This window comes from Vombatus ursinus, unplaced genomic scaffold (assembly GCF_900497805.2).
Source record: "Vombatus ursinus unplaced genomic scaffold, bare-nosed wombat genome assembly UNPS02014816.1, whole genome shotgun sequence".
Classification (NCBI taxonomy): domain Eukaryota; kingdom Metazoa; phylum Chordata; class Mammalia; order Diprotodontia; family Vombatidae; genus Vombatus; species Vombatus ursinus.
Genome location: NW_020954594.1, coordinates 22,268,672 through 22,283,877, shown reverse-complemented (window position 1 = coordinate 22,283,877; position 15,206 = coordinate 22,268,672). Strand labels below are relative to the sequence as shown.

The following is a 15,206-nucleotide window of genomic DNA, read 5'->3' as shown; positions in this document are numbered from 1 at the left end:
TTTTAGCACCTAGTTGGAAAGTTACTTCAGGAGTCCATCAAGTTAAAAATAGATTGTGTTCCAACGATTTTCATCTAGTTCTAGTACCAAGATAATTTTTTTTTGGTTATTGTTTTCTATTTGGATTATCTTAGTATTCCATGCTGAAGACAATCATAATTTGAGAACTAAGAATTACAAGAAGTGTAACAAATAACCAAAGAAGAATGAAGCTGAACACAACCTGAAGAATTAAGTAAAACATGATCATTCAGCAACAAATGAAACTGTGTTATGCCTATTGCCTTGATTTTTCCATATACACAATTTCAAAGCATATCACAGACTCAAATCTTGGTAATTTTCCACAGTTAAATTATTAAAGAATTTTGGAAGACAAATTGCTGTATAGCTTTGTATTAAGTGTGTTGGGGGTTTTTGAGCCCTTTTTGGACATTAGCTCGTCATCTTTAAGATGAGAACATAAGCCAGGTGACATTTTAGTGTTCCTTCTAACCCTAAATCTATATGATATGATATGACATGATATGATATATTATACAATATGATGTGATGTGATATGATCCAAGAATTTATTATATTTTTTGAATAAAAAAAACTTTTGATTTTTGCTATTTTATAAAATAGATGTTTTTATTGATTTTTTACCCATATGTTCCCATAAGTGGTCTAATTACTTTTGAAAGTAAAATACTTCTAAATAAATAAATTATTTGATAGGACTTGGAGCACATAAATATTAAGACGTTAGTAGACACTTTAAAATATTTGTTCACCCTCACACACCAAATGACACATAACCAATTAGCACATATATACATAAATATTATCAAAGTTTGAACAACACTAATCCTCCAGGACTCTCTGAGATTAGAGGACATTTTCTTTTAAAGTGAGGAATTCATATAAATTGGCAATTAGTTAATCTCTGTTGATGATTTCCATTTTATATCTGAACATTAAAAGTGGAAAAAAATGTGAAAGTCCTATGAGATTTCTTCATCTTAGGTCTGAATACAGTGGGTTGTTGAATTTGTAAAACTTTAATAGATTTGATTTTATGCAATATGCTTTTTATGTAAATATTGAAGATGTTCATTTTCAGCACCATTTGAAATAAGCATTGCCCAGTCTAAAAGATTCTTATGTTTTGGAACCTAAGCAAATTTATAATTTCTTTATAAACTATTAACTCGCATATTTATAGCAAGTTTCTTGCTATTTCTGTGGCTCTGTTTGTAGTAGGCCAAAATAATTGGTCATTTCTGTGTGCATGGTGGTGGGAAGGAGGGGAAGTCATTGGTGGAAAAAATATCAGTCAAACTAATCATTTGCTGTCCAAGTAGACAAATTAACTAATTGACTAAATTAACTAATTTAATTTTTCTACTTTTCAGTTAATTATTTAATATCACGAACCTCTGTTTGCTATAAGTACAGACTAAAACTAATAAAGAATCACTAGTATATACATACATACACACACACGTGTGTGTGTGTGTGTGTGTGTGTGTGTGTGTGTGTGTGTAAAATCATAGACTTGGATTCTTTCATTGCATCAAACTTGGTGTATATGTCAATAGCACCAGATTTGACAGTAGATGTAATATTCTGGCATCTTAGTCTTTGGCCCAAATCATTATCTGGGTTTTCTGCAAAGTTGTGCAAAATTCATTTGTTAAGAAAATATTGGATTTTAAAATATTTTTAATAATAGAGGTCATGCCAATAAGCATTCAAATAATTCAAGGGATTAAATGGAAAAAACAATTCAAGGGTTTTTTTTTGTTGTTGTTGTTTTGTTTTTATACCATAAAGGCATTAAAAATATTACAAACTATGGTGTCTAACCATTTTTCACTTTTCAACTAGTATTTTTCTTGTCACATAGACACAACAACAAACACATAAGAAAATACTATCAATCTTTCAAGTGAGGGCCAGGGATTGATTATGTTGCTTGAATTGGTCATTTAATGAAAACTAATATAGCCTTTGACTAGAACTTAATTTGTGTATATGAGCCCATATGTTAATTTCTTAATGTGAAAATTATTTCTTTTCTGTGAGACTCTCACCCCCAACAATAATGAAACTCATTAAAACTGGAATCTAGTAAAATGGAAGATTCATTCATTTTGGCTGAAAAATCATACTTCAGAAGAGTCTGATGGAACGTAAAGGGAATTTTCAAACAATGTGAATGTGTCTATTTGCTGAAAGTTGTACTTCTTCCTACTATTTGCCATCATGTGATGGTAAGTCACAATATGGTAGTTGCTTAAATTAGCTTTTAGCATCCATCTGCCATTCATATTAAATCAAATACAACCTGCCTTCCATTACTCATGAAACAACTCATGATTTCTATCATTCTAGCAGACAATTTTGTTTGCTATATTGTTGGCCCATATAATCTTTCAATCTTTAAATAGCCTTTGGCTAAAAAAAAAATTGAGTGGCAAATGTGAAACTATGGTTAGGTTTTTCAAATAGAAGTGAAAAGAATAGCATCAAAATATGTTGACTCTATTTGTTGAATTTCATTGCTAATGGATCATTATGGGGTTTTTTTTGTTATTTTGTTTTGTTTTGTTTTTGGTGAGGCAATTGAGGTTAAGTGACTTGCCCAGGATCACACAGCTAATAAGTGTAAAGTGTCTAGTCTGAGATCAGATTTGAATTCAGGTCCTCCTAACTCTAGGATCAGTGCTCTATCCACTGTGCCATGTAGCTGCTCCCTGGAACATTATGTTTTGAGTATGATTTTAAGTATGTCTTAAAGTTTTCCTTTAGTTCTTTTACCAGTTATGGTAGGGTTGATGGTCCTGTCTGACATAATCACTTGACACTAGAGGACAGAAAAGTTAAATAATAACATGTCTACTGGAATTCAACTTTTCTGCAAAGCCATGTTTGAAGATTTAATTGATGGAAGGGGAAATAGGAGGTGGTACTATGCCAGGGGTGGGTAACTGGGACCTTCTAGGTCCTTGGTTATGGACTTTTGACTGAGTCCAAGTTTACAGAACAAATCCTTTTATTAAGGGGATTTGTTCTGTTAATTTTGGATTCAGTCAAAAGGCCACCCTTGAAGACCTAAAGGGCCACATGTGGCCTCAAGGCTGCAGGTTCTCCACCTCTATATAGACTTTGCTCTTGGATTTCTAGTTGACTCCACTGGCCATAAACAACATCACATTCCATGAAGCCACTAACTCAATAAATATGTATATACCAATGGCTTTTTACATTGGAAATACATATAAGATGATGTTTTACAAAGTCAAAAGAACATTGAAATTGAAAGCTCAAAAGAATTTAATGTACACACCTTCCTCCCAATAAGCAGATAAGGACTCTAATTTAATTGGCTTATCTATCATTTAGGTAATACAATGAATAGAGTACTGGACCTGAAATCAGGAAGACTCTTCCTGAGTTCAAATCTGGCCTCAGACACTTATTAGCTGTGTGGTCACTTAACCCTATTTGCCTCACTTTCCTCATTTATAAAATGAGCTGGAGAGGGAAATGGCAAACCACTCCAGTATCTTTGCTGTGAAAACCCCAAATGGGGGGTAGAGCCAAGATGGCTGAGAGAAAGCAGGGACTCACTTGAGCTCTCCCCAAATTCCTCCAAAGACCTTTAAGTAATGCCCTAAAACAAATCTTGGAGTGGGAGAACCCACAAAAGGATAGGGTGAAACAATTTTCCAGCCCAAGACAACTTCAAAGGTTGTCCAGAGAGAGAGTGGAGCACAGTCCAGTGCCAGCCTTATCAGTGCAGACCAGGCCCCAGCAAACCAGGAACAGGCCTGGAGGGTGAATGAATCAGCAGTTGCAATGGCTGCTTCTGGAGCTTTAGCCTGTAGATGGTAAGGGGGTTGAATGACTGGTAAAAAGGAGATTACAGGGGTCTCTTGGCTGGTACTGGGAGCAGGACTCTGTTTCTTTGCCCATACTCAGGTCACAATCCTAGGAGGCAGTCTTAGGGTGAGGAGGAGCACCAACGCATCAGAGCTTGTGGACGCAGTGGAGCAGGGACCCTTATCAAAGTTCTAGGGCAGAAAAGAGTGCTTGTGGTCACTTATAGACCAGAGCAGAGGCCAGGAGAATAGTAAACAGACCTCTCCCTAGATCATACCACCTTGGAAAAACTGAAAATTTACAGGTTGCTAAAACTATCTCTGAAAACAGCTTGGGATAATGTGTCCTCCACCTTGGAAGCAGAGCCCCACTTTCACAAAGAGTTAAAAGTCAAGAAATTGGCTGGAAAATGAGGAAACTGAAAAAAAATTCTGATCATAGAAAGTTACTATGGTGACAAGGAAGATCAAAACACACACTCAGAAGAAGACAGCAAAGTCAAAATTCCTACATCTAAAACTTCCAAGAAAAAAAAAATATGAATTGTCCTCAGGCCATAGAAGAGCTCAAAAAGGATTTTAAAAATCAAGTAAGAGAGGTGAGGAAAAATTGGGAAGAGAAATAAGAATGATGCAAGAAAATCATGAAAAATGAGTCAACAACTTGGTAAAAGAAGCGCTAAAAGTGCTAAAGAAAATTATACCTTAAAAAACAGAATAGACCAAATGGTAAAAAAAAAAGGGACACAAATCCAATGAGGAGAGAATGCCTTGAAAAGCAGAATTGGCCAAATGGAAGAAGAGGTACAAAAATTCACTGAAGAAAAGAACTCATTAAAAAATAAAATTGGCCAAATGGAAAAGGAGGTACAAAATCTCACTGAAGAAAATAAATCCTTAGAAATTAAAATTGAACAAGTAAAAACTAATGATTTTTGTGAGAAATCAAGAAACAATAAAGCAAAACCAAAAGAATGAAAAACTAGAAGACAATGTGAAATATCTTATTAGAAAAACAACTGACCAGGAAAACAGATCCAGGAGAGAGAATTTAAAAATTATTGCACTTCCTGAAAGTCATGATAATAAACAAAGAGCTTAGACATCATCTTTCAAGAAATTATCAAGAGAAACTGCTCTCATATTGTAGAACCAGAGGGTAAAATAGAAATTGAAAGAATCCACCAGTCACCTCCTGAAAGAGATCCCCAAAGAAAAACTCCTAGGAATATTGTAGCCAAATTTCAGAGTTCCCCGGTCAAGGAGAAAATATTGCAAACAGCCAGAAAGAAACAATTCAAGTATTGTGGAAACACAATCAGGATAACACAAGATTTAGCAGCTTCTACATTAAGGGACCAGAAGGCTTGGAATATAGTATTCCAGAGGACAAAGGATATACTACCAAGAATCACCTACCCAGCAAAACTGAGTATAATTTTTCAGGGGAAAAAATGGTCATTCAGTGAAATAGAGGACTTTCAAGCATTTCTGATGAAAAGGCCAGAGATGAGTAGAAAATTTGACTTCCAAATACAAGATTCAAGAGAAGCATAGAAAGGTAAACAGAAAAGGGAAATCATAAGAGACTTAATAAAGTTAAACTATTTATATTCCTATATGGGAAAATGATACTTGTAACGCTTAAGAATTTTCTTATTATTAAGGCAGTTAGAAGGAGTACATATAGATAGAGGGTATAGGTGTGAGTTGAATATGATGGGATGATATCTTTAAAAATAAAATTAAGAGGTAAGAAAGAGGAATGCACCAGGAGAAATGGAAAGGTATAGGTAGAATAAGGTAAATTATCTCACACAAAAGAGGCAAGAAAGTGCTATTGTAATTGAGGGGAATCAAATTACCAGTATCAAAAAGGAAAAGGGTGAATTCACCACCAATGAAGAGGAAATTTAAAAAAATAATTAGGAACTATTTTGCCCAACTATATGCCAATAAATTTAACCATCTTAGTGAAATTGATGAATATTACAAAATTATAAATTGCCCAGATTAACAGAAGAGAAAATAAAATACTTAAATAACCCATTTCAGAAAAAAAAAATTGAACAAGCCATCAATGAATTCCCTAGGACAAATTCTCCAAGGCCAGATGAATTTACAAGTAAATTCTATAAATATTTAAAGAACAATTAATTCCAATACTATATAGACTATTTTGGAAAATAGTCAAAGAAGGAGTCCTACGAATTTTTTTTTGTGATACAAATATGATACTGACACCTAAACCTGGAAGAGCCAAAACAGAGAAAGAAAATAATAGACCATTTTCCCTAATGAATATAGATACAAAAAATTTAAATAAAATATTAGCAAAAAAAATGACAGCAACTTGTCACAAGCATAATACACTATGACCAGGTAGGATTTATACCAGGAATGCATGGCTGATTCAATATTAGGAAACTATCAGCATAATTGACCATATCAAACAAAACTAACAGAAACTGTATGATCATCTCAATAGATGCAGAAAAAGCTCTTGATAAAATACAATACCCATTCCTATTAAAAACACTAGAGAACATAAGAATAAATGGAGTCTTCCTTAAAATGGTATGTAGCATCTACCTAAAACCATTCGCAAGTATCATATGTAATGGGGATAAGCTAGAAGCATTTCCAATAAAACTGGGGGTGAAACAAGGATGTCCATTATCACCACCGGTATTCAATATGGCACTACAGTGGAGGGGAAGAGGGGGTAGATGTCAGAGAACACTTGAATCTTATTATTGGAACTGGCTCAAAGAGGTAATAACATACAAACTCAATTAGGTATGGAAATCTTTCTTACCCTACAGGAAAGTAGGAGGGGAAGGAGATAAGAGAAGGGAGGGAGAGTGCTTATAGCAGGGAGAGTGGATTAGGGCAGGCAAGAGTCAGAAGCAAAACACTTTTGAAGAGGGACAGGGTGAAAGGAGAGAGAGAATAGAATAGACAGTTGAGTTGGGAGGAGAGAATAGGATGGAGGGAAATTCATTTAGCAATCATTACCATGAAAAATATTTTGAAACAAGTTTCTCTGATAAAGGCCTCATTGCTCAAAAATATAGAGAAAAAGTCAAATTTATAAAAATAAGAGCCATTCCTCAATTGACAAATGATCAAAAATATGAACAGTTTTCAGATGCAGTAATCAAAGCTATCTATAGCCATATGAAAAACACTCTAAATCACTATTTATTGGAGAAATGCAGATCAAAATAATACTGAGGTACTACTTCATACCTAGTAGATTGGCTAATAGGACAGAAAAGGAGAATGTTAAATGTTGGAGGAGTTGTGGGAAAATTGAGATGCTAATGCACTTTTGGTGGAGTTGTGAACTGATTCAACCATTATGTAGAACAATTTGGAACTATGCCCACATATTTATAACAGCTCTTTTCTGGTGGCAAAGAATTGTAAATTGAGGGGATGCCCATCAATTGGGAAATGGCTGAACAATTTGTGGTATATGATTCTGCTGGAATACTATTCTGATATAAAAATTGATGAACTAGATGCTCTCAGAAAAATCTGGAGAGACTTATATGGACTGATCTAAAGTGAAATGAATAGAACCAGGAGAACATTGTACACAATAACAGTGAGATGGTAAGATAATCAGCTATGAATGACTTAGCTGTTCTCAGCAATACAATGATCCAGGAAAACTCTGAAGGACTTATTATAAAAAATGTAATCCATTCCCAGAGAAAGAACTGATAGAGTCTAAATACAGATCAAGCAAACTTTTTTTTGCTTTCTTTATTTTTCTTGGGTTTTTATTTTGGTCTATGTTTTCTTTTATTACATGACTAATATGGAAATATGTGTTGTGTGATTGCACATGTACAACCTACGTAAAATTGCTTGCTTTCTCGGTGAGGGAGGTGAGGAGGGAGGGAGAGAATTTGGAACTCAATTTAAAAAATGAATGTTGAAAATTGTTTTTACATGTAATTGGGGAGAAATAAAATATTAAAAACAGTTTAAAAAATGAAAACCCCAACTGGGAGCATGAAGAGTCAGACATGACTGAAATGACTGAAAAACAAAAATTATTTAGAATATCATGCCCTCCACACCTTCTTAATCTCTGCCACCACTTAACAGATAAGCTAACTGAGGCTTAGAGTTGTGAATCCACTTACATAGCTTAATTAGTGACTGTCACTCTATACTTTGTCCTCAGCACTTTGCTCCCTCCACCATATCACAGACAAGCAGATATGATGCTATCAATTGACATAAAAATGGTGAACTCATTTATCAACCTCACCCAAAGAAAACCTTGAAAACAATCCAAAAACTTTCTTTTGCCATATGCAAGTGAAAACATCCCTCAAATTCTATTAATATACCCAATGATAAAGAGAACACTGAATCAAGAAAACTAAGATTTATTTCCAGCTCTGGTAACAGCCTGTTGACATCAAAATGTCATCAATATCTATTCCAACCTCGAGTTTACTAAACAACATCCATGTTTGCCACACTTTACAGCCAAGATGATTGAATCTGCCACTATAATGGATTCCAGCTTTAAAGGAGTTTCACCAGTGTTGAGGGTGAGAGAAGAACATGACAGTAGGAGAAAAAAAAATCTTTTTAATTTGGTTAGCAAAATCCCGCAAACTGCTCAGTATTGCTTTTAATCATAATAGGCTCTACAAAGTTAAGTATGATTATTTTAATATTTGTTTCATATGTGGAGTATACCTGTTTAACTCTGCTTCGCAAAGTCATTTAAAAAAAGGGTTACTGCTTATTCGACCATTCAGTGGGTCTCCCTGGCAACCATTGATTGCAAGAGGAATAGAGACAATGTAATCAATTTGTTTTCATCAGCTAATTAGGGGGAAAATGATATTACCAAGAATTTCTTAGCGGTACAATTACTGTTTAATTGAGGCTTGTTTAAAGGGGTTAGTGCCTTTCTCCAACATAAAACAATTTTTTAATTCCCTTAAGTACTTTAGTTGCCCTGGGAGATGCTTCCATTGTCATAGACTTTAGAAATGTGGAGAAAGTAGGGTGGGGGTGGATGGTGGGCAGGTTTTTGAAGGAAAATAAAAATCATTTATATTCACGCTTCAGATTATTTAAGGTTTAATGCACTAAATATCCTTAATAATAAATAATGTGACCAACCTTTATTAAAAACAAACCAAAAAACAAAAAAAAACAAAAAACAAGCAAAAAAAAAAACCACAAAAAACAACCAACAACAGATGTGCTGTTAACAATTAACACAATGTCTCTTATTGGAACAGGGAAGAGCAGAAAGAAGGAAAAATGCCAGAATGCTGAAGTTTATCCCCTTGTTGAAACCGAAGCCTGCCCCTGTGAAGTATTCACATCCCAACCCCATGGAAACTGGTCTGAGTGCATTCTTCCAGAGGCCAAAAAGGAGCCTGAGCGAGGCATGAGGTTGCGTGGAGACACTAAAGCCTGTGGAAAAGGGGTGCGCCTACGAGCCATAGTTTGCTCTGATAAAAATGGACGGCTTGTTGAGCCATCATATTGCAGCAGCTCTGGTAAGGGGATGAATGAATGGAACTAATGGTTTTGAGGTTTTGGTCTATACAGCACACAATGCTATTGCCTGTTACTATCATAGACAGTTGACTTGGTCCTCTAGACCATTACAAGGGAAAAATAAAAAAAAGTAAGGGTAGGTATCCCCATTATCCACATGAGAAAATGGAGACAGAAAACTTCTGTGACTTGTTGAAATTCAATCAGATAGTCAGCAACAAAACTAGGGTTAGTGTCCTCATGTACTAATGGCTAGTCTCATTTTTTGTATTGTACTATTGTGTCTTTCATAAGATAAATGTAAGCAGCATACTAGCTTCTGGCTTCCACTGGTTGTTTCATTTGCAGATTGTTCTGATCCTTCCTGTGATTCTCCTCATTATTATGTTTACCCTTTGTTCATTTTGCTGCATGCTGATTATTGTAGAGGTATGAGGAGTGTAGAGAGGAGATAAAACTCCGATCAGCTGATAAAAAATTTTGCAATACATTTGCCAAACAAGGCTTAGACAGCAAGTGATTGTGTGTTTATGTGTTATTTGCAATTATTCAATTAAATTATTAAAAAAAACTTTGATTAGAGTTAGTTATATGCTAAGAAAATATCAAATTAGAAGAAAGCGCAAAGATAAGATGAAGTCAATATGACTTATCTAAATGAATAGCTCAGAACAAAAAGAAATTGACAAGAATAAGGACACAGACCACATATCCATTTGTTTTTAGGAAAGTTTAACCAATAATGAGGACTCTAAAAGAACCCAGGCCAGGGGTCATGATCTTCTCGCCAAATGTAGATATATGACAGGCAAAGGAAATTCAAATTTAGCTTATAAGGTTATTTGCAAAAATTATTGAAAAACAAAATATAAGATTATCAGAGGTACTGTTTGACAAAACAATGAAAAATGTTTGAGAGGAGAAAAAAACACAACAGGGGTGGGACTAATTTCATCCTGAGATTATTTGTAAATTGTTGTTGTCATTTGTCCCTCATTCTCAAAGAGGGACTATGGCATCAGGAAGGTGATGCCATGACTTGCAAGTGAGTAGGATTTAAGTGAGGGAGAGCTGTGAAAAGTCACAAGCCTCACTTTCTCCTCTGGAGCCATCTGAATCCAGTGGCAAGATATAAATCAGGATGATTGGAGATGCAGTGGGAGACCTTGGCCTTTTTAAGCTGGAGTCTTTCCAACTTTTCACTTTGACTGAGGCAATGCCCACTGAGTAATTAAGGCTAGGTAAGAAATGAGTCTTTTACCTAATTTTAAAAAAAAATCAATCTGGGAGGGGAAGACCCTCCAGGTTTCTGGACAAAACAGAAATAATTGCTATTTACACTCACTCTGAGCCACCAGAACCCAAACAATGACCAAGTGAGGCTTGGGCTGGGACCTTTTGTTGGCCAATCAAAGACAGCCAGAGTGAATTGGGTTTAAGGCATGGTTCTTGATAAAGAAATCTAGCCAGTAAACCCCAAGATACCTTGCAAGGTTTCAGCAATCAAAATGTACATTTCTTTGGGCAGAGGCACCTGCAGGTAAGGGTATGATATCCTCTGTGGGCATACAGAGAGGTAGGAAGGAAGGGAAAGGAAAAAAAAAAGGGAAGGGAAAGAAAGAAGGAAGGAAGGAAAGAGCAAGGGAAAAAGGGAAGAAAGGAAATGGGAAGGAAGAAGGAAGGAAAGAAGGAAGGAAGGAGTTACATAGCCCAACTGGAACTGCCTAGTGGAGTCCCCAGCAGGGCAGCTCAGACTACTCACACATTGTTGTTTGTCCTTCATTCCGGAAGAGGACCATGGCATCTGTAAGGTGGTGCTATCATTTGCAGGTGAATTGGATTTAAGTGAGGGAGGGATGTGCAAAGTCACCAGACTCTCTTTCTCCTCCAGAGCCATATCAGTCCAGTGGTAAGATATAAATCAGGATGACTAGAGATGACCCTTATTTGTAAATTAAGCTGGAAGTAAAAGAACAAGCCGATGCAAAATGAAATAGATGCTCTATTGTTTGATTGTCAGTGGTGGGGATAGTAGAATCACAACTGTGGTTCTATCTGTTTTGTCTACCACATCATTACTAAAATTCTCTGGCAAAGGGATATAACAAGTCAGAAAAAAAAAACCCTCTGGACCTAACCCAAATGTAAAGGTGGGGTTATTTTCCTACCCTAATTAGTAAGTCATTTTGGAATCTGTTAGTCTAGTGGTGGAAGACTTCCAGCTTGGAGGAATTCATTTCCAGATCTGTAGTCAATCCCCTGGGAGAAAATTACTCGGGGGCAGGGGAGAGATGGTATTTTTTTTCTTTTCTCTCTTTGTCCCCCCCCTTTCTCTGTTTCCCTACGCATTTCCCTCATTATTCTTATCCTTTAAGTTCATGCCAACTCTCCCCTCATATTCTGTGTTTTTGAGGAGAGTTTTCCCTAGACTTCTAGGGGAAAGGTTTTATATCTAATGTTCTAATTGATGTATATGGGATGATTGTTAATAAGAAGCACACTGTTGAATGTTTATGAGTTAACAGTACTACAAACCCAAACCTTCCAGATTATTTCTGGGAGAGGGAGAGGGGAAGGATAGAGAGAGGGAAAAAGGAAGGGAGGGAGGGAGAGAGAGAGCTTGAAAGGTTGAAGCCACCTTCTATGAAACCCAGGCAATGTGAGTGGGAGTTGGAGAAGACACAGAGGGAATGCTGCACAAATATATATAGAACAAATCTGTGCTAGAGGTAATATAATTTTAAAGGCATTTAGAGAGCTTTTTTTTGGTGTATCTCAGAAGTTAAGATTCCAAAAGAATGGAAAGGTCAAGGGTAGTGTTTTTACTTTCAAAGAGTAATTGTAAAGACATTATAAAATACAACCCCCAAATAACTACTTTCTCATCTCTATAAAATATTTATGATTATGACACACATATGTATTGAGGATGTCTTTGATGAAAATATGAGACAGACTGATTCCCACAACCAATTTTCTATAATAGATCACATATTCACAATTAAAGAACTGAGAAAAGTATAAAGAATTTAAGATTTCCTATGTCTGGTGCTCACTGGTTTTTTTGTTTGTTCGTTTATTTTGTTTTATTTTGTTTAGTTTTTTTAGCCTATGACTCAGTAGAACAGTGTGCTATTTGGAAGTCTTCTCAAGACAAAAGTTTCCCATACATGTATTAAAAAGTTTCTTTGAGAAATACCACCATATAGATAACTCAGTGATTCACTCATTATTAATATCAAGCAAAGAATAGTAAAGAGAGAGATGGTTTGCTAAAGTATTGCCCCGGGGCCATGGAGTACCAGAAGGAAAAAAAAAAAGAGTCACCGTTGATGATGGGATTCAGCAAATGGTTCTGTATTGAGAGTTTTGAAGGAAAAAGAAAAAAAAAAAGGAAGAGAGGGCAGTTAGGTGGTGTAGTGGATAGAGCACTGGCCTTGGAGTCAGGAGGACCTCAGTTCAAATCTGGACTCAGACACATAATACTCACAAACTGTGTGACCCTGGGCAAGTCACTTAACTCTGATTGCCTCACCAAAAAAGTTTAAAAAAAAAGAGAGCTTGGAGCTAATATCCTGGGATCAGAAAGGTCATAATTTTATCATGCCTAGTCCCTATTTTTTAATCTATTTTTGTTAATATTGTAGTGAAAGATAGATAGATAGATAGATGATAAATAGATACACACATACATAAATACACACATACATAAATACACATATATGAATACATATATAAACAGACAAGTAGATAAAACATTTATTAAACTCTTACTCTGTCCTGGCACTGAGCTAAATGCTGGTGATAAATACAGAAGGAAGCAAAACTGTTTCTACCTTTATGTAGTTTAATAATAATGATAAGAGAAGGAAACAACTCATAAAATGGAAAATGGAAATGCAGTGGTGTTGAAGTACGGAGGGGCAGAGGTGCATGGAACACACATAAGATTCCAGAGAGAGTCTTGTCAAATCTGCTATTCCTCCTGCTGGTCTTACATGGAGATGTTATGAAAATAAATGGATACGAAACATAAAATGAGAAAGCATTGGAAGAATTCTTGCCCACACCAATAAAGGAAAGTAGTTGTACCAATAAGATCACAGATACATAAAAAAAGCAAAAAAAAAAAGTATATATGCTGTACAGAAAGTTTATTTTAAAAAAGCTACTGTCTCTGTCCTTGAGCAACTTCCAAAAATACAGTTTTAAAGTTTTTCTAAGCATTATATATCAATATGTAAGTCAATGCAAAATAATGTAGGGCATTGAACATCTGAAGTGTTCAGTAGACAATGACTTAGGAAGAGCATTTGAGGTGTTTGATTTAGATGACTTCTTAGAGAATATATGTTCCTTAAATATTTATTTTAGTGTATTTTTTAAATGAAAATAAAGGAATTGATTAGAACAATCACTGACAGGCTGTGAGGCTGAGGAAGTGGAAACATCATAAAGGTAGGCATTGTGGTATTGTGTGTGTGTGTGTGCGCAGGTGTGTGTGATGAGTGTGTATGTGTGTTAGGTTAAGCAGATAAAATGAAATTTTATGTTTATCTGTAGATTACTTTTATCCTCCCTACCTATGATTTCTTTTGCCACAAATACTCAATGAATTTAAGATCTCATTAGTACTGAAGTTTATTCCAAGGACTCAGATGGTAACTTTTCTTTGTCTGCCCATCCTGTCTAACTCTTATCCTTCTTTCCATATAAATTCATAACAGTGGATCCTTCCAAAATGTTGGAGGTCTTCTTTACTGTCTCCTGTCATAAGTAGGATACCAATTGAGCACTCTGGTTGTTCACTTGTTATCTTTGTCCTCTATGTAATCATCCCATTTTCTCTTCCAATAATACAAGTCCTTTTTGATATATTTTACTCCTCATCTTCTCTAGAGTTTTTCATTGCTTATATGTTGAAGCCTGCTCACATCCACCATTGTGTCTCCATGCTTCTCTCTGTGATACTTAAGAAAAATTTAAAAAATAAATAAATCTTGGCAGACTTTTGTATTTCATATCTTGCTGTCATAATAGAATGTTGATGTTAAAAAGATGTGCCTTTGCTTCGCTTTTCGTTCTTTGAAAATATTAACATGATTGGACTTCACAAGAGGGAGAGAAGTCAATATACCTTTGACTAATGAATTGAGGAAAGAAGAATTCATTTTTTTTTGGGGGGGAGTGGTATGTGTGTGCAGTGGTGGTGGGGCATTACTTGGTTATTACAACCTTAGGTATTAGTGAGTTTATCAAATATTATGCTAACTAATGTTATTATCACTAAATTCCGATTAGGGACTTGTTTTCTAACTATAGACTCATTCTATAATCTCAATATCAATATGTTATATGTTTGATTTTTTAAAGAACTGAAACATGCAACAGATAAAGCTAGGAGACAGAGAGATAGTAGGTATATAGAAGAAAAATAAAGGAAGAAATGAAGGAAAGGAAAAGAAAGAAAGAAAGAAAAAAAGAAAGAAGAGAAAAGGGAGAAAGAAAGCAAGGAAGGAAGGAAATAAGAAGGGGGGTAAGAGAAAGAAATGGATAGAATGAGTGTTTATTAAGCACTTAACTATTTACCTACTACTGTCTAAGCACTGGAGATATAAACACGAGAAAATAAGATGCTGACATTTTCAAGATGCTAACATTCTGATATGGGAACAGAAGATGGAGTGGATGGGTGGAAGGGATGGGTTCCCAGGATGTAAGCCTGGTGAGGAGGTAGAGCACTCTGGGTAACGGGTTGAACTGGGAGTGAAGGTAGGTAGCATGGCTAGG

The 15,206-nt window shown here is 35.5% G+C and overlaps 1 protein-coding gene across 1 annotated transcript in view; it reads left to right on the top strand.

Moving 5' to 3' along the window:
- The window catches only part of THSD7B (thrombospondin type 1 domain containing 7B), a 901,933-nt gene that overhangs the window by 567,781 nt on the left and 318,946 nt on the right, over positions 1-15,206 (top strand). The window contains exon 13 of the mRNA XM_027835643.1: positions 9,152-9,415. Within this exon, the coding sequence (XP_027691444.1) occupies positions 9,152-9,415 (264 nt within the window). The remainder of the gene's footprint in view (positions 1-9,151; positions 9,416-15,206) is intronic.